Below are 19244 nucleotides of genomic sequence, written 5' to 3'. Positions count from 1 at the left end.
AGTGTGATAACAGCTCACCACAACCTCTGCCTCCCAGGTTCAAGGGATTTTCCTGCCTCAGCCTCTCTAGTAGCTGGGACTACAGGCATGTGCCACCATACCTGGCTAATTTTTTTTTTTTTTTTTGGATTCTTAATAGAGACGGGTTTTCACTGTGTTAGCCAGGATGGTCTTGATCTCCTGACCTCATGATCCACCCTCCTCAGCCTCCCAAAGTGCTGGGATTACAGGCTTGAGCCACCATGCTTGTCCTCATTCATCATTTATTAAATATCACTACTATAGGGAACATAATATAGAACAGCTTTTTGGAATAGGGTTTGGCAGTGTAGAAAGTTTTCTAAACAACCCAGTTGGGAAAACGTGTACAAAGGACATAAAAAGAAAATTTACAGAAAAGAAAACTCAAAACAGCTAATAAATATTAAAAAGAGTTTTGGTAGTAATCAGCAAAATATAAGTAGGCAATTTCACATCTCTTAGGCTAGCAAAAATTAAACATTTTGGCAATATCAAGTTTTGGTTTACTATGCATAGAGCAACAAGAATTCTCACAGACTGCTGGTGGGAATATGAATTGATACAACCACTTTGGAAAACAATATCTAGTAAAGTTTAAGATTTGCTTATGATTTAATAATTCTGTCCTAAGTGTGTACTCCAGAGGAATGCTTGCATTTTGTACACAAAAAGATTGCAGGTACAAGAAGGTTTATAGTAATATTTTTAAAAGTAGTAACACCTCGGGGAAAAACCGTGAATGTCCATTATCAGAAGAATTGAGGGATAGATTATGATATAGCCACACAATGTATTACCATTCAGCAAAATGAATGAACAGCAACTCTATAACTTTCTATAACAACTTGGCGAACCGCATGACAATGTTAAGACAAAGAAGCAAAATAAGAGGAATAAAGTGCTATGGAACAAGGAGGGAATGATTAGTCCCAACTATTGAAGATCTGGGAAACATCTCTGAGAAGTTGACCTTGAGTGTTTCAAATCACATTTTCTATTACAAATTCTTGGTGGGTTGTGGTGACTCATGCCCATAATCCCAGCACTTTGGGAGGCCAAGGCAGGAGGATCACTTGAGCTCAGGAGTTCAAGAACAGCCTGGGCAACATGGTGAAAACCCTGTCTCTACAAAAAAATTCAAAATTAGCCACGTGTGGTGGCACACGCCTGTAGTCCCAGCTACTCAGGAAGCTGGGTGGGAGGATTGCCTGAGCCCAGGAGGTCAAGGCTATAACAAGTTGTGATCACACCACTGCCCTGTAGCCTGGGTGACAGAGCGAGACCCCATCTAAAAAAAAAAAGTTTTTAATGATACGGAAAATACATTAGGTGAAAAATTTTCATCTCAACTCCAGTACAAAGGAGAAAAGGATAGGAAATATACTAAATTTTTCATGGTAAAGGTAGAGTTATAGATGACGTTTTCTTCTGTAGCCTCTATTTCTACCAGAAGCATATAGTAATTTGTGTTTCTGAAAAAGTATTAAGTAAAATAAAATCTAAATTATGAAAGACTCAAGTTAACGTCATCATATCATACAGAAATTGTTATTCATGGTTTTGAAAAGTATACTAATTAATAATTGCTTGATTTCGTTTTCTAAGTTTCATGCAGAAATTCATTTTGACCATGACTTACAAAGTTATGTCCTTGTGGATCAAGGCAGTCAAAATGGTACAATTGTTAATGGAAAACAGATTCTTCAGGTGAGTGTATATGTATTAATTGCCTGCACATGATTTTTAAACTGAATTCTTTTATTTCTGAAGGCCATAATCTTTATCATTTGGTTCAGATTAGAGTTAAACCCAATTGTGTTGTTTGGAAAATAGTTTCCAGAAAGGCTGAAAAAAAGTATATTATCAGTGAGTACTTACTTGGCTGTTGAATTTTGACTTCTACTTATGTATCTATGCCTTATTTTGAGTTATTAATCCATTGTAAAGCTATTCAGCGTAAATGTGTAAATGTTCCTAGTAGCAAATTTGAAGGTCCTCCCCCCTGCTTTTTTTTTTTTGAGACGGAGTCTTGCTCTGCCACCCAGGCTGGAGTGCAGTGGCGCAGTCTTGGCTCACTGCAACCTCTGCCTCTGGGGTTCAAGCAATTCTTCCGCCTCAGCCTCCTGAGTAGCTGGGACCACAGGTGCATGCCACCACGCCCAGCTAATTTGTTTGTATTTTTAGTAGAGACGAGGTTTCACTGTGTTGGCCAGGATGGTCTCGATCTCTTGACCTTGTGATCTGCCTGCCTCGGCCTCCCAAAGTGCTGGGATTACAGGCGTGAGCCACCAAGCCCGGCCAGGTCCCCCCCTTTTTTTTTAATTGTCTTAATGGAAATGTTACTAAATTGGAAACTTCTTAAAGGCAGAAGCTGTGTCTATTTAGTTAATACTTACATCCTCTGCATGTAGCGAAGTATTTGGCATATAATAAGAAAATAGAGGTGCCGGGTGCGGTGGCTCATGCCTGTAATCCTAGCACTTTGGGAGCCCAAGGCTGATGGATCATCTTAGGTTAGGAGTTCAAGACCAGCTTGGCCAACATGGTAAAACCCCATCTCTACTAAAAATACAAGAATTAGCTGGGTGTAGGGATGTGCACCTGTTATCCCAGCTACTTGGGATGCTGAGGCAGGAGAATCACTTGCACCGGGGAGGTGGAGGTTGTAGTGAGCCGAGATTGCGCCATTGCACTCCAGCCTGGGCTACAGAGTGAGACTGTCTCAAAAAAAGAAAATACAGGGAAGGAGGGAGGCCTATTCTTAATCTGTAACAATAAAAGTGGAAATAAAACTGAGTTATCAAGAGAGAAGAATGTGATACATTTATCACATTCTCTTAACACTTCATCTTTTTTGCTATGATGATTATATGTTTTGATAATAGATTGAAGTCTAGAATTGGATAGTTTTGATTGGATAGGGAGATTGGTGGGTTTGACAAGTTGCCCAGTTCAACAGTCTTCATCCACTAGTAGAACATTTTTTATGGGTCATTAAGTTGGGAAATGCATGTGTGTGTGTGTGTGTGTGTGTGTGTGTGTGTGTGTTTCATTAACAGGTATTTTAAAAATTATAATCAGACATTACTTACAGTAGATATAAGGTAACCACATGTGATTATTTTGATTTCTGTTTTGTAAAATGTTTCCTCTCTAGCCAAAAACTAAATGTGACCCTTATGTACTTGAGCATGGAGATGAAGTGAAAATTGGAGAAACTGTCTTATCCTTTCACATTCACCCTGGCAGTGATACCTGTGATGGCTGTGAACCAGGGCAGGTTAGAGCCCACCTTCGCCTTGATAAGAAAGATGAATCTTTTGGTATGTGAAATAATTAAATGTGGCTGTGATAACATTTCTCTTTCATTACTTAAATGTTCTAAAAATATCAGTCAGCTACTGGCTTCATGTCTAATTGGTACAATACTACATTGAGATACATTTATATAAAAAGTTATTGGTTTTGAATCCAGTTGATGTAATAATAGATTGAGATATATTTCAGTAAACATTACCAAATGAGATTAAGAAATGACATATATTTGGGATTTGAGACCTAGCTAATAGAGTAATTGTAGTTGATTTTTCTATGTAATAATTCAGCTGTGTGATACGTAGCATTGGTCTGCTTTCTGACCAGGAGAGATTGGATTAGTTCTCTTTCTGCTAATCCAGTTTAGTAGGCTTTTGAGACAGACTGTAGTGGTAGCCGAATGTCCTTAAGAGCAGTTGTAATTGAAAATTGCTGAGAGAGTAGATTTTAAGTGTTCTCACCATACACAAAAAATGATAAGTATGTGAGGTGGTAATGGGTATGTTAATGAGCTTGATTTAGCCAGTTTACAATGTATACATATATCAAAAATCATGTTTATACCATATATACAATTTTTATTAGTTAAAATAATTTAAAAACTAAGACTTAATAAAGTAATAATTTAATAAAGATTGGTTTCTTTCTGACGTGTGTATTGATGCAAAAAAAGTTATCCACAATTGAACTCTGTCATGTGATATTAACATAGGAAGTAATAGGCCAAGGTGTTAAGAGCTATAGATCGATATGTTTTCTGTCCTGTTGATAGCTCATGCTGTATATTGTCTATGAACCATTAGTTTTTATAATAGTACTGTAGGATATTACTGTTGTGCTTTTAGCCCACCCATCTAATGCTCTTAAAATTTATATAGATGCTTTGAACTAGTAAGAGGTCATCTTTTTTGACATAAATTTTTCTGCTAAATGCCAAGTATGCATGTTCATTGTTTATTTTTTTATTTTCTGATACTAATTTGAAAATGAGTATGTTGCATTACACAGTAACATGAATATTGGGTTTTCTGGCTTTTATTTTGCACATGGCTATGTTCCTTTGCAAAATTTACTTAATATTTCTACATTTGAGATTCTGTTGTAATAATCATGTTGAAAAATTGAGATGTTTATTGTTCATTTTGGTATCTATACTGTAAAATTCCTATCTGTAGTTTTTGCTTTATTTCTCAAGTAGGTTTAGTTAACAAACTTCTGAAAAGACGTCATCACAACCCAATATCCTTTATGTTAATATTTATTTCAACTTCTGGTTAATTGGAATGGGTTACTAATGGTTCTTTTAGTTTTTTATTAAATAACAGTTTTAATTTTCTACAAAATCAGATTTAGTGGTTTTTTTTTTTTAACCAAACTCTTTTTCTTTCAGTTGGTCCAACACTAAGTAAGGAGGAAAAAGAGTTGGAAAGAAGAAAAGAATTAAAGAAAATACGAGTAAAATATGGTTTACAGGTGAGGATGTTAAATATTATTTCACGTGTTAAGTTGTATATCTGGTTTTGAGTAAAAAGGTCTTTAAATATGCTGGATAGATTTTGTATATAAATAGCTGTATGATTTTGTGATTTCTATTACTTTACTGTTCTGGTATTTATAAGCTAAAAACTATTGAAGTTGGAGCAGAAAAATGATAATTGCCTACATTCGAAAATATACATTTCTGATTTTCAGAAAACTTGCATTAAGATGCCTTGACATAGCTAGACATGGTAGTGTCTGTAGTCCCTGGTACTTGGGAGGCTGAGGCAAGAGGGTCGCTTTAGATAAGGAGTTCAAGGCTGCAGTGAGCTGTGATCACATTTATGAATGGGCCCTGCATTCTAGCCTGGGCAATATAGCAAGATCCTATCTACAAAAAAGATACCATTGATTGAAAAACATAGTTGGAGAAGTAATACGACCTGATTTCAAGACTTACTATAATTAAACTCCAGTGATTAAGGCAGTATTATATTGGCGTAAAGATAAACAGATGGATGGAACAAAATGATAGTCCAGAAGTAGATCCATATGTACTTATGGACAGTTACGTTTGGATAAAGGTATGAAGGCAGTTTGGTGGAGAAAGAGTGGTGGTTTTCATTTTTATTTTGAGACAGCATCTTACTTTGTTGCCCAGGCTAGAGTGCAGTGGCATGATCTCAGCTCACTGCTACCTCTGCCTCCCAAGTTCAAGTGATTCTCTTGCCTCATTCTCCCAAGTGGCTGGGTTTTCAGGTGCCCACCACCACACCCGGCTAATATTTGTATTTTTAGTAGAGACAGGGTTTCACCATGTTGGCCAGGCTGGTCTCAAACTCCTGACTGCAGGTGATCTGCTCACCTTCGCCTCCCAAACTGCTGGGATTACAGGCACAAGCCATCGTGCATGGCCACGGGGGTCTTTCTCAACAAGGGGTGGTAGAATAATTGGATAGCCTTACCAAAAAAAAAAAAAACAACAAAACCATAAACAGAAAGAGTGTTGATCCATACGTACCTTAAACCATCTATAAAAATTATCCAAAAATGGATCATAGATATAAAAGTAAAACCTAAAACTTTAAAACTTCTAGAAACTTTTTTTTAAAAGGCCAAGATTTCTAACAACAAAAGCACAATTCTTAAGAACAAATTGATAATCTGTATTTCTTCAAAATTAAAAACTTATGTTTTTCCAAAGACACTGTTAAGAGAATGAAAAGGCAAGCCACAGACTGGAGAAAATATTTGCAAATCATATATCTGGTCAGAGACTTCTATATTTAGAATATAAAAAAACCTTACAAAACTTAAGAAAAGAGCTCAGTTAAAAGAATGAGCCCAAGATTTGAATAGCTTTTTCACCAGAGAAGATACGCTGATGGCAAATAAACACCTAAAAAAATGTTTAGTATCCTTAGTCTTTAAGGAAATGCAAATTAAAACCACAATGAGATACCACTACACATCTATTAGAATGCCTAAAATTTGAAAAACTGACTATAACGGGTATTGGCAGGGTTGTGGAGGAACTAGAAGTCTCATACACTGCTGGTGGGAATGTAAAATGGTACATTTGCTTTGGTAGTTTCTTAAGAAGTTAAATATACACCTATCATACAATTCAGCCATTCTACTCTGAGACATTTTGCCCAAGATAAATGCTAGCATATGTGCATAAAAAGACTAGTAAAGAAATGTTCATTGCAGTTGTTTTTTGGAATAACCAAAAACTGCGAAAAACTCAAATGTCCATTATATATAGATAAGCAAACTATGGTGTATCCATATAGTGAAAATACTATTTAGCAATAAAAAAACAGGAATTAGTAATATAGGCCACAACCTGGATGAATCTCAGAATAGTTATGTTGAGTGAAAGAAGCCAAATAAAACAAGTATGTGTGCTTCCACTTGTGGAACAGTTTCACCGTGCTCTGGTTTTCAACTTGTCTGAGATCAGTGAGACAGAACACACTCTCATACAAGTTACGTGAAGCAAACTTACTACTTACAAATAGGCATCAAGGGACAACAGAAGCCTAGGATTTATTGTGAAATGCACCCCCCCCCCACCCCAGAACTCAGAAAGCTGTCTTCTGGGTGAATGGAGTCTCAACTGTGTGTGTCCTACTTGCACAGCCATTGAGGGATTCTAGAAAGCAGCCCACCTTGAGTTATGAACCTCAGGGCTATTTGACTCACTGGACTGAAATGTTGAAGGACATCCTGTTTCCAGGTGGGGACTGGCACAGAGCCTGGACTGTTTCAGCCAATCCCTTCTTACCTTAGGATGTTGCATTCCCAGCAGATTCTGGTTGGTCTTGAGAACTACAAACAGGAAAGTGGGGTGAACTGTTCTGTACCACTTATATAAACTTCTAGGAAAGCAAACTAATGTATTGTGACAGAAGGAAGATGACTGATTGCTTAGACACAAGGGAGGAATGCTACACAGGGAAGGTCTAGAGAGTTGGACTTCAAAGAGGGACAAAGACACTTTTGGGAGAGATGGATATGTTTATTATCTTGCTTGTGGTGACAGTTTCATAGCTCCATAAATCTCAAAAGTATCTTAATGTACACCGTGTATGATTTGTATTTTAATTATATCTCAATAAAGGTGTTTTTTAAAAAAGTTACCACTTAATCCTGTAAATAGATCAGGAAGGCAATTAATATTTCTAGTTTACTTTTGAGAAATGAAAACTTAGTAGCCCAGCTAGTAAATGATAGAGTTAGATATAGAATCTAGGTCTTAAGTATATTTGTACTGCATTTTTACACTCCATGAAGATGTGGAAAAATAAGTTGCTGCCAAAATAACATTTTTCTCTCAAATTTTATTTTTTTGTCATTGCTGTTGTACTAAGGTAGAGAAATCATAGAAAGAGTAAGATAGGCCAATTTGGGAAAGAAATAGAAGACATTTAAGGAGAGAACGAAATTGTTTTCTCCAAAATTTTAGCTCAATTTCTGTATTGTCTTCTGGGGGAAAAACTTACTAGGATACTAGGTTCTGTATTTTTCTTCTCTTTTTAAAAGCAAAATTAAGTAAAAGCTTCTGTCATACCTTTCTTGAATTGCTCTCTGGTCCCTAGCATCTCTCTGGATGAATGTCATACTTTTTATTTAAAGATCAGCAAGTTATAACAAAGGGAAAGGGAAGGCTTCTATGAATGCTGAATTGACTATCCTTTGTGCCACCACATCTTGTATATGACATTCTCTTCATCCAGTGAATGTTTGTTGAGTGACTAGTCACTTAAATGGAGACTTATTGAAACAAAAAACTATTATTGCCAGAGTAAATGGGTTTTTTAAAATGTCTACATTTTTCCCTTCCAATAAACAATACCAAATTACTATAGGTCCCTTGGAACTTTCACTTCCTTAGAGAAAAGGGGAGATAGATTTTTTTCCTAACCCCAGGGATTCTGTATTTTTATTTGAATACTAGTAGTTCCTATGACAAGATGAGAACACAGCATTAAGTCAGAATGTACTATATTTTCACCATATTAATTTCTTATTTATAAGTATGTTGCCATAACTTGAAATAATACAAACAATTTAAAGGGAATAGAATAAAAGTAGCATATCTAATATAATTTCTTCATATCTTTTTTTTTTTATGACTTTAATGTAAATCAAGTAGAGATGGGGGTCTTGCTATATTGCTCACATTGGTCTCAAACTCCTGGCCTCTAGCTTTCCTCTTGCCTCAGTTTCCCAAAGTGCTAGGATTACAGGCATGAGCCACCACACCCAGTAATTTCTTCATATCATAGCTGGTTTTTTATTTAATTGTTTATAGGGCCACATTGAACCATATTTAGTAAGGTACATGTACAGAAATTCTATTTTATTTATCAGCTTTCTTTTCCTCAATGAATATTTTGTGTTTATTAAGAATACAGTATATGAAGATGAAAAGACATTGAAGAATCCAAAATATAAAGATAGAGCTGGAAAACGTAGGGAGCAGATTGGAAGTGAAGGAACTTTCCAAAGAGATGATGCGCCTGCATCTGTTCATTCGTAAGTTTTGAATTGCAGGGGTTTGAAACATCCTTTGTTCATAATCACATTCATAGGGTGGTCCGATATATAGGGCTATATATCCTGATAGGTGGCCTTTAGTTTTATTTATTTACTTTCTTTTTTGAGACAGAGTCTCACTCTGTCGCCCAGGCTGGATTCAAGTGATTCTCTTGCCTCAGCCTCCCAAGTAGCTGGGTTTACAGATGCATGCCACCACGCCCAGCTAATTTTTGTATTTTTAGTAGAGATGAGGTTTCATCATGTTGGCAGGCTGGTCTTGAACTCCTGACCTTGTGATCTGCCTGCCTCAGCCTCACAAAGTTCTGGGATTATAGGCATGAGCCACCACACCAGACTGATAGGTGGCTTTTAAATGAATGCTTTCACAACAAAATGGAGACACTAAGTCTGTTTATTTCCTTCCTCTAATCTTAGAATTCCATTATCTCCTAAAAAATTGCTGAGCGTATACATGAACACCCGTACTTAAGCACACGTGTATTATGTTAACAGTTGAGCCACACAGTTGAGTGAGTATACCAAGTAAGAACTTGGTATGGGACTGGTATTTTTTTTTTTTTTTTTGAGGTGGAGTTTCACTCTTGTTGCCCAGGTTGGAGTGCAATGACACAGTCTTGGCTTACCACAACCTCTGCCTCCTGGGTTCAAGCAATTCTCCTGCCTCAGCCTCCCCAGCAGCTGGGATTACAGGCTTGAGCCACCATGCCCAGCTGGGACTGGTATTTTTTAATAATTATTTTAAATACTCAAGTACTTTTCTTCTTAATGACCCTGAAATATTTTTCGTATTTATTTTTCTCTGATTCATTTTTCTCTTGGCAAAGTAGTTTTGATAAAAATGAAACAGGTGATTTTGAGGGCTTACAGTATGATCATTTTTCTATTTTTAATCAAATATTAGCTACATTTTTTTTTCCTCAGAATATAAATTTTGAGTTTAGTTAAAATAAATTTTTCATGTAAAACTATAACTTACAAAGTTTTGATTAAATATCATGTTTCATTGACTATAAGAGTTTTATGGTTACTAATTGCAACAATTTTTTCTTAATGCTACATAAATAATGGTGTACCTTAGAGTTGATGGAGTCTGATCTATCACCGACATTTTATTTGATGAAATAGAGATTACAAAATATAGGCTACAAAGCAGCATTACACCCTTTTTTTTTTTTGAGACTGAGTTTTGCTCTATTGCCCAGGCTAGAGTGCAGTGGTGTGATCTCAGCTCACTGCACACTCTCTCTGGGTTCAAGCAATTCTCCTGCTTCAGCCTCCTGAGTAGCTGGGACTACAGGTGCCTGCCACCACGCCTGGCTAATTTTTTGTATTTTTAGTAGAGACGAGGTTTCACTATATTGGCCATGCTGGTCTAAAACTCCTGATCTTGTGATTCACCCACCTTGGCCTTCCAAAGTACTGGGACATGACGCTTTTTTTTAAGTTTAATATATAAAACATAATCTTGGAAAATATAAAGAGTACATTTGAATTAAATAAGACAAATTTAAAATAAAACACAATGGTTTGACATTGCTCGGTTATTAATTGAAGGGCTAACAGCATATTTTGTGGACCTGAAAAGATAATGTAATAGACATAAAATACTCTTAAATTAGAATACAGAATAATGGACAAAATGCAAATAGTGATTACGAGGTTTTATTTCATTTTAACTTTTTAATCTATAACATGTATAGGAAAATACACAAATTCTAAGTATGTACCTCAATAATAAATCATAAGATTAACATATTGCTGAATATACATTTCTTGGACAAGAAATAGAAAATTATTAGTCGCCCCAGAAGCTTATCCTCTTTGTGCCCCACCTAATCACTATCCTGCTCTCCTCCCCAAAGGTAATTACCTTCCTGACAGCAACAGATTAATTTCACTTATTTTAAAATTTTAAAGACATTGAATAATTCAGTAATTATTTTGTTTCTAGAGAAGAATATAGACATTATTTTGTTAGGTATGGTTTATTTTTATTACTGAATAATATTCTTCTGTATGAATATGCCACAATTTCTCCATTTTAACTATTGCCGGACATTTGGATTGTTTCTGATTTGTTGCTATTGGATTTGCTGGAGGAACATTGTTATGTGTGTCTTTTGGTGCACCTGCACATGCTTTTCTAAATAGGATTTGTACCAGTGGAATTTGTATGTCTTCAACTTTGTTAGGTAATGCCAAGCAGTTTTCTAAAGTAGTTGTACCAGTTACGTTTAATTCATGAATTTATTATAAATGTGACCTAAAAGATCTTTTGCAAATCAACTCTCATTTTAATATTCCTTAAAGTGAAATTACTGATAGCAACAAAGGTCGGAAGATGTTGGAGAAGATGGGTTGGAAAAAAGGAGAGGGCCTGGGAAAGGATGGTGGAGGAATGAAAACTCCGGTAAGACTTGCATTTTATTTCATTCATTTATTCCTAGAGCAGACATTTACTGTGTACGTTAATGTGCCAGATGTTGTCTTAAGTGCTAAGAATATAGTGGAAAGCAAAAACAGACATGATTGCTGCCTTTGTAGCATTCACAATTGCCAAATGTATACACATAACTTTGTTTTGTTTTGTGTGTTACAATTTTCAAAAGCCTCTTTTTGAGTGTTTTTCCTGCATTAAAACTAGGATAAGAAGTGCGTTTCCTGAGCCAAAGGTTCTTCTGTGTTTTAGAGTTGTTTTTAATAACTGTCTTATTGTGCCTGGTACTGAGCATTCAAGAATAATCACAGTGTTAGTGTACAAACAGGCGGATTCTGTATGAGCTGAAAAATCGATTAGGTTCAAGAATCAGAGCATGTAACATGGAATACAGAGAATAATGTCTGGGAAACGACAGAGTGGTTTACTTAATAGTCTCGTGGTTCATAGGAGGTTTGGTTATCTTTCACACAAACCTTAAGAAGTAACCTGACTGAAGAACTTTCTGGATAATTACTTAGTACCTAAAGAAATAATAGATGGATCAATGTGAATATATACCAGTTTTCTCATTTTTATTGAGGTACAGTGGAAAGAACAAGGGTTTTGTAGTCAGATCTAGATTAGAATATGTGCTCTATCATTTGTGAGCTGTGTGACTTTAGGCAAGTTCGGACATGAATTTTCTTATGAAGAAATGGGGATAAGAACTCTTTTTCAGGGTTGTGTTGAAGATAAAGCCCCAAGCATTGTACCTTATATTAGGCATTCAGTAAATGGTAGCTTTGAATGTTCTTAAGATATTTTTTTTCCAGTTGTCAACATTAGAAAACTCTATTAATGTAATTTTGCATATTAATGGTAAAGGAGGATAATTACATGATTTTCTCAACAGATGCAGAAGTATTTTACAAAGTTCAACAACCATTTATGATTTTATTTTATTTATTTTTGAAAGAGAAAGAGAAAGAGGGAGAGAGAACAGGAGTCTTGTTCTATTGCCCAGGCTGGGATGCAATCTAAAAATAGGTATTAAAAACCTCTTTTATGCCGATAATTGTGCTTAACAGTGGAGACAGGAAGAAATAAGGGAAGAAAATAACAAACAAACAGCCAACCAATATTTCATTTAAGTTTGTGAAATGCTATGCAAATGCTGAAGAGTGATTTACTTTCAATTATCTGGTCACTTTCAAAATAGGTGTAATGTGATACTGAGAAAAATGTATATTCTGTAGACCTGGTGTGAAGAATTCTATAAATATTCACTGAGTTTACTTGTTCCAGGTCTGAGTTCAAATCATAGATGTTGAATGTTCTTAAAATATTGAGAAGTGCTCTCCTCCTGTTGCAAAAATAATCAGATTCTCTTTATGGTTATTAATATTTAACCTGCTCTTTCACTTACTTAGGTAAGGATAGGGCAGTAGGCTTAAACCTATCCATTGCCATTATTTCTGGTTAAGGTAGAATGACATACTCTGCAGCATCTAAATGAAATTTGGTGATTGCTGGTTAAGGAGTACTCTACTTTCTGTAAAGTAGGCTGCACTTACTGACAGGCAAGGCAATGTAGAAAAATGAGTGTAAGTTTCATGTATAAAGATACATATATTCTTGTATGTATTTGATGCATTTGACAGGTTTTCTTTTGCATCAGTCTTTAATAAATCAAAAAATTGTAGAGTCCTAAGTTGGACAATAGATTTTAATGTGTTTACACTCTAAAATAAGTCCTTTGCTCAACTTTTGGTAATAGATCCAGCTTCAGCTTCGGCGAACACATGCAGGCTTGGGGACAGGCAAACCATCCTCAATTGAAGATGTTCACCTTCTTCAAAACAAGAACAAAAAAAACTGGGACAAAGCACGAGAGCGGTTTACTGAAAACTTCGCAGAAACTAAACCTCAAAAAGATGACCCAGTGACCATACCTTGGGTAAAAGGGACTTTAGAGTAAAGGTTAATCATAGAAGAAAACTCTAGCTTTTTTAAAAAGAGAGTTTGGAGACTCTTATTTTTTCTTCCCAAAAGAATCAGCAGCATGGGCGAACTGGGTCATAGTTTACCTCTTCCTGATTCAGAAATGTGTAATAACGTATGGTTTGCAGCTTTTAAAAACTATTTTTTTAAACTAGTAAATAGTGACTGAGTCCATTTATGCAGTAAGTAGACTAAAGTTCACAGGGCACGGATGAGTTTATCAAACTTCATTATTTTATCTTGTCATTTACAACATCCATATAAAGCAACTAGCTAAGCAAAATTCGTATAACTAATGACTTAAATGTACATCTGTTTTTGTCTGTATATATTCATGTAAGATGCACAACAAAAGAAACATCAAAAGTTTATAAAAATAAATCTGACTATATGCATCATTATCTGTGCCCTTTAGAACCTGGATGATAAATGTTGAGAAAACATGGGTAGTGGTGCATACATTTTGTTATCCTTGAAATAGCCTAAGTAATATTATTGAAGAACTAATGAACAGGCAACATGTTGTAGAAAATTAATCTTTCATTGTTTTCTTCTGTGAAGAATCTGTTGATTTGTACTATATTCAGCATTTATATTTGGTTTGTTTCATAGCTAATGAGATATTTAGTTATGAACAACTGAATCCTTATTGCAATAGTGTGTTTTGTAGTTTTGATAAATACCATTGCAGGCAATGGAGTTGTGCCAGAGAAATCTGATTTCTAGTACAAAAGGAATACTTAGCCAGGGCCTACAGCTCAAGATATTTATTGAAAATATCCTCAGTTGCAATAAAAACATTATAACATTAAAAAAAGTGATTTGTTGAACCAGTGATTTAAATGTATTGATCTGCTTTGAATTTGCAACCAGCCAGAAATTGCTACTTAAAATTGGCAGTTATAACAAAGGAGAGCCTCAAAGATTAGACACTTGCAGTGCAGCTTTCTGGGTGCAGGTGTCACTGCTCTGCCAGCTATCATTATTCTGTTCAGTTTTTCTCTCAGGTGTTTGCTGGGAAATTAACAGTGGAACTGACCCTTTTCTGGCAGTGAATGTGAACTCTAGCCTCCCTATCTACTATAAAGAAATGTCTTCAAGATGTAGAAATAAGGACTATTCTGAAAAAAATCATACAGTAGTAAAGATCATTCAGAAAGTAAAAGCTACCTGTTAGAGTTTCCAGTCTTAATGGCACAGGGTAGTTAGGGAGAAAAGGGGATGGAGAAAGAGAAACTATGACTGAAAATGAGAGGTATGTCCCTTAAGCTGGGACAATCAGGCCCTAAACTCCAAATTTGGATAAAATATTTCTTTGAATTCTTCTTAGCCCCCTGCATAGTCTGACACATACATATGTACAATTAGGCTTGCAGGCCACAGGAATGCCCTGCATTGTTTTCTTTTCATTGGAAATGATTAGTCTAAATGTGGTTCTGGTGCTGGTGCCCTGTATATATGTAATATAGGACCCTCCCCAGAGAGATTTTGCTTCTGGTGAATCTTATGCGTTGGGTTAGTATATGACTGTCTGATATTTACCATTTGTATTATATTGGGGAAAAATTTTTTTTAATCATTTTCTACTGTTAAGAAAATGGAAAACTTAAGTATGGTGTTAAAAATGAAACTATATGTGATATTTGCATTATTAAACCCCTTGGCAGATCTAAAGTCTCAGGGTTCCACTATTAGTGGTTAAAGTACTGAATAATGTCTGGGTCTATTTCCATTTGTAAAATAAGAATAATGTTTATCTCACATGTCTGTCTCGAATAGCAAATGAGAAAATGTATATAAAAGCACTTTGTAAATTGTAAAAGTAGTACAGATGTGAGCTTCTATTTGTTTAGAAGCGTAAATGTGAATTATGTACAGTTTGAATTATGCATAAATTTTTTGTGTCTAATATTTTAAATATTTGTTTATTCACACTATGCATTTTCTGAGTAGCTTTTAAGTGTGTATTTTAAGTGGAGCTGCAAGTTCCTGAATTTTAAGAAATCTAACATCTAATATTTTTGCCACAACATGAGAAGCTGGCAAAGATGAGAACAGAAGAAACCTTCAACATTAGAGTAAATAGAAATTTTTTCCAGTGTTAAATAGAGGAAGCACTCTTGTTCTCAAAAATAAGAATTCTTTTCTGCTTTTGAAAAAAGTGTTACTTCCGATGTTTCATTTTTATTCTGAACGAATAGAAAGTAATGGTTTATGCAAATCAAAAACCTTCTGACTTTTAAGATTTTTTTATGGTTTTAATTTTTTTATTTTTGAGACAGAGTCTTTCTCTGTTGCCCAGACTAGAGTGCAGTGTGCAATCTCAGCTCACTGCAACCTCTGCCTCCTGGGTTCAAGCCGTTTTCGTGCCTCAGCCTCCCAAGTAGCTGGGATTACATGCACATGCCAACATGCCCGCCTAATTTTTATATTTTTAGTATAGACGGGGTTCACCATGTTGGCCAGGCTGGACTCCAACTCCTGACCTCAGGTGGTCTGCCTGCCTCGACCTGTCAAAGTGCTGGGATTACACGCATAAGCCACCGTGCCTGTCCAAAAGATTATTTCTTAATTTCACATATTTTTAAAGAGCAGGCAAAGAAGAAAGAAATCTCAAAGAAGGGAAAGCAGGAGTCTTGGAGATTGCATACAAAAGCCATTCTGTAAAGTTGCAAGACACAGGGATGTTCTTGGCAGGGGTCCAGAAAGCACTTGTGGACCCAACACCCAAAGGCAGTCTCAGGAATAGTTAAAAGTACTTTCCACACCTTCTTGTTCTAAGTGTGCTTCTCTTGTTAGTGTGGCATCACTTATTTTTCTGCTCTGAATCTTTGGTTCAAAACATTTCATTTTACTTTTTCAGCCTTTAAAGTGGAAATGCGTTTTGATTCTTTAAAGCGAGGCAGTGGTTAGTATATTTCTGTGTATTTCAGGGTCCGGGCTGTCTCTTCTGGTTTTCTGCTTTACTAATCTTAGTATTGGCTTATGGCCTTGTAGTTGCAAAATGGCTTTTGAAACGTTAGACGTCATATTCATACCTAAAGCAGAAAGAGGAAAGAGCAGTGTGAAGTGCTAGTTCTCTTTTTTTTTTAGGAAAACAAAAGCTTACTCAGAAGCTGACTTCTTAGGGTCATTAGCCAGAACCTGATAGCATGGCTGCCCATAGAAGAGATGTTATAAAAGTAGGCAACAAGATTCATTTGGCTTAAGCCAATCATGAACCATCACTTACAGCTGAGAATGTTGCCATTGGAACAAAATATGTTCAGTGAACCAGGCAGAAGGGGGCAGTGGATGTTGAATGGGCATGTTGGTAATTGTTAGATAACGTACCTGTCCATCAGTGGGGACTAGAGGGTTGCTTAAATGTTGATGCATCCCTACTATGTAATACTTTCCAGCCATTCAAATGAATAAGATAGAACTGCCTATACCCTAGTATAGAAGAATATCTCACTAGATTGCTGATTTTAAAAAGCAGATTGTAGCAAAGCACATATGACATAATTCCATTTTTATTATAAAGGTACATATTGAGTTGCTAATTACCCAGTGAGCAAACTTTCATTTTTTATTTTATTGTTTCTATATTTGAACTTAAAAGTAAACAGGTATAAGTGTGTGGTTAATGTATGTGTATATACACATTTGTGGTAAGAATTTACCCAGAAGTGGGGAGGCCTTCATGGCTCAGACCCAGGCATTTTTCTCATATGTATACCCAGTTTCATTTACCATCTATAAACTCATGACTTCTAGGCTGTCTTGGGGTATTGATTCTGAGCTTACGACCTACATATCCACCTCAGAGTCGCTTTAAATGCAACTCCAAGACGAACTCTGTAATCCTCTCCAAACCTCGTCTCTTCTAGTTTACTCTCTCCGGCTGCTAACATCATCCATCCAGTTGTGTGAGCCAGAAGCCTAAGTCAGCCTCTGTTTCACTACTACCAGCTTTTCTCCCCTTTGTCTGTTTCCAACATGTTAAATCAGTTCACTGTCACCACTAACCTGAATTATTATGAGGGTCAGAACTCCTATCTCATCGTCTCCTGTTTGGCTTCCCATTACTTTGAGGCCATAAGATCCTAAAGGATCTGGCCACTGCCAGCTTTCCCAGTCTCAACTTGTGTAACCCTACTTGTTCTCTGGGCCCTAGCATGCTGGCTTTTTTTTTTTTTTTTTTTTTTTTTTTTTTCCAGTTTGTGAAACAAAGCTGCCTTCTCTGATCATGGAGACTCTTACATTGCATTATATGTGGAATGCTCTTCCTCCCCTATTTTACCAAGTGAATTCTCACATGGTCTTTAGGTCTCTGCTGATTAAATCTTTAGGGATGCCTCCCTTGAAGCCCTGGATTAGATTAATTGCTTTTGATTTGTGTTTTTGAAAAACAATTTCTTTCATTTAGACCACTTAGCTTGGTTCACTGTTATGTATTAGTGTGGTTAGTGTAGTATTTGTCTGTTTCTCTAGATTCTAAGTGCCATGTGAGCAGGACTTTGGTTATGCTTACTATTGCTTCCCTAGGGCCTAGCCCCCCATCTGATATACACCCACAGGCACTGAAGCAAACAATAGGTAACTGCAAGTGGCTTGATGGAGTTTTATCAAGCGGTGACTGAAGACACATGGGAACTGAGGCTACACAGAGCTTTCAAACTATTTTGATCATGATCTGCAATATGAATACAATTTATATTATAATTCAGTATACAAGCATGTTCATAGCATGTGTAGCATAGATTTTGTATACCAGTACTTTGCCATTAGCTCATGTAATGGACTCTTGTTTTCCACATTGCTGGTTGCATCCACTAAATTGATTTCATAATGCACTAATAGGCTATGTCCTACAATTAGATTTCAGATCTTTTCATGGAACTCATTGCATTGCCTTAGGAGCTGCAGCTGTGTGAGTCTATGTTTGTGTGTGAGATGGGGAGAGTTTAGGATGCCAAACTGTGTGACTCCAGTTCTCAGGCTCATTAACTACAATAGGTCTACATTCATCTGGTTTGCAGTTCAAGCTTCCAAATAGGCTCGATTGCGTAACAAAGAAGGGGTGAACAAAACTGAGCCTCTTACCTGTGGTCATAACTGTACATTGTGTTAAGAAATTTACACAATTAAGAAATGAAGGGTTTTATCTCTGAGACAATGAGAAATATACTGAAGGATTGTAAGCAGGAAAGGAACCTCATTAGATTGCTTTATAGCAGAAAACTGTGGTTGATTGAAAGGAGGCAGAGTGGTGGCTGGAAATCTTGAGAGTAGGATGACCTCTCTGAGAGTTTGTTCAAATATTTGTTGAGCATCCACCTAGTGCTGTGCACATCTTGGAAGGCAGGAACCTTCTATGTCTTACTGACTACTCTGTCTTCAGCACCTAGCACAGGATTGGATGCATGGGAGGTCCTCAATAAGCATTTGCTGGTGGAATGGGTGGAATGAACGTTTGTGTTGCATCTGGCACTGTGCTAGGTCCCTAACATATATTCTTTATTCTGGACTCCATTTTATGAATTAGAAAATTGAGGCTTAGGAGGTTTTTATTTTGCTCAAAGTAAAAAAGCCTATGTGACAGAAGTGGCAGGCCTGGGGTTTCTATCTTGATTCTTTCCATCCCAAGGGATGATTAAGAGCACAGGCTGAAGAGTCTGACTGACCTGGATTTAAATTAAAATTTCACCACTTTCAAGCTGAGTGACCTTTAAAAATTTATTTGAACCTCTCCACCCAAGTGTCTTCTATGGAGTTTGTAACTGCCCATTGGGTTCTCCTTGCTTGCTGCCCAGATAAAGCCGATATATCAAGACAAGAATTGCAATAGAAAAAGAGTTTAATTCACGCAGAGCTGGCTAAGTGGGAGACTGGAGTTTTGTTACTCAAGTCGGTCTCCCTGAAAAAAAATTTTTTTTTTTTAAAGGATAATTTGGCA

The 19244-nt window shown here is 36.3% G+C and overlaps 1 protein-coding gene across 1 annotated transcript in view; it reads left to right on the top strand.

The window, feature by feature from the left end:
- Nucleotides 1–15212, top strand: part of AGGF1 (angiogenic factor with G-patch and FHA domains 1) — a 33752-nt gene extending 18540 nt beyond the window's left edge. The window contains exons 9-14 of the mRNA XM_035291366.2: nt 1627–1728; nt 3179–3344; nt 4727–4809; nt 8732–8859; nt 11194–11293; nt 13080–15212. Coding sequence (XP_035147257.1) covers nt 1627–1728; nt 3179–3344; nt 4727–4809; nt 8732–8859; nt 11194–11293; nt 13080–13280 — 780 coding nt within the window. The 3' untranslated portion in view covers nt 13281–15212. The remainder of the gene's footprint in view (nt 1–1626; nt 1729–3178; nt 3345–4726; nt 4810–8731; nt 8860–11193; nt 11294–13079) is intronic.
- The last annotated feature ends 4032 nt before the right edge of the window (nt 15213–19244 follow it).

This window comes from Callithrix jacchus, chromosome 2 (genome assembly GCF_049354715.1).
Source record: "Callithrix jacchus isolate 240 chromosome 2, calJac240_pri, whole genome shotgun sequence".
NCBI classification, from domain to species: Eukaryota; Metazoa; Chordata; class Mammalia; order Primates; family Cebidae; genus Callithrix; species Callithrix jacchus.
Note: the sequence above shows the minus strand (reverse complement) of the source record. Positions and strands in the feature narration are given on the sequence as shown.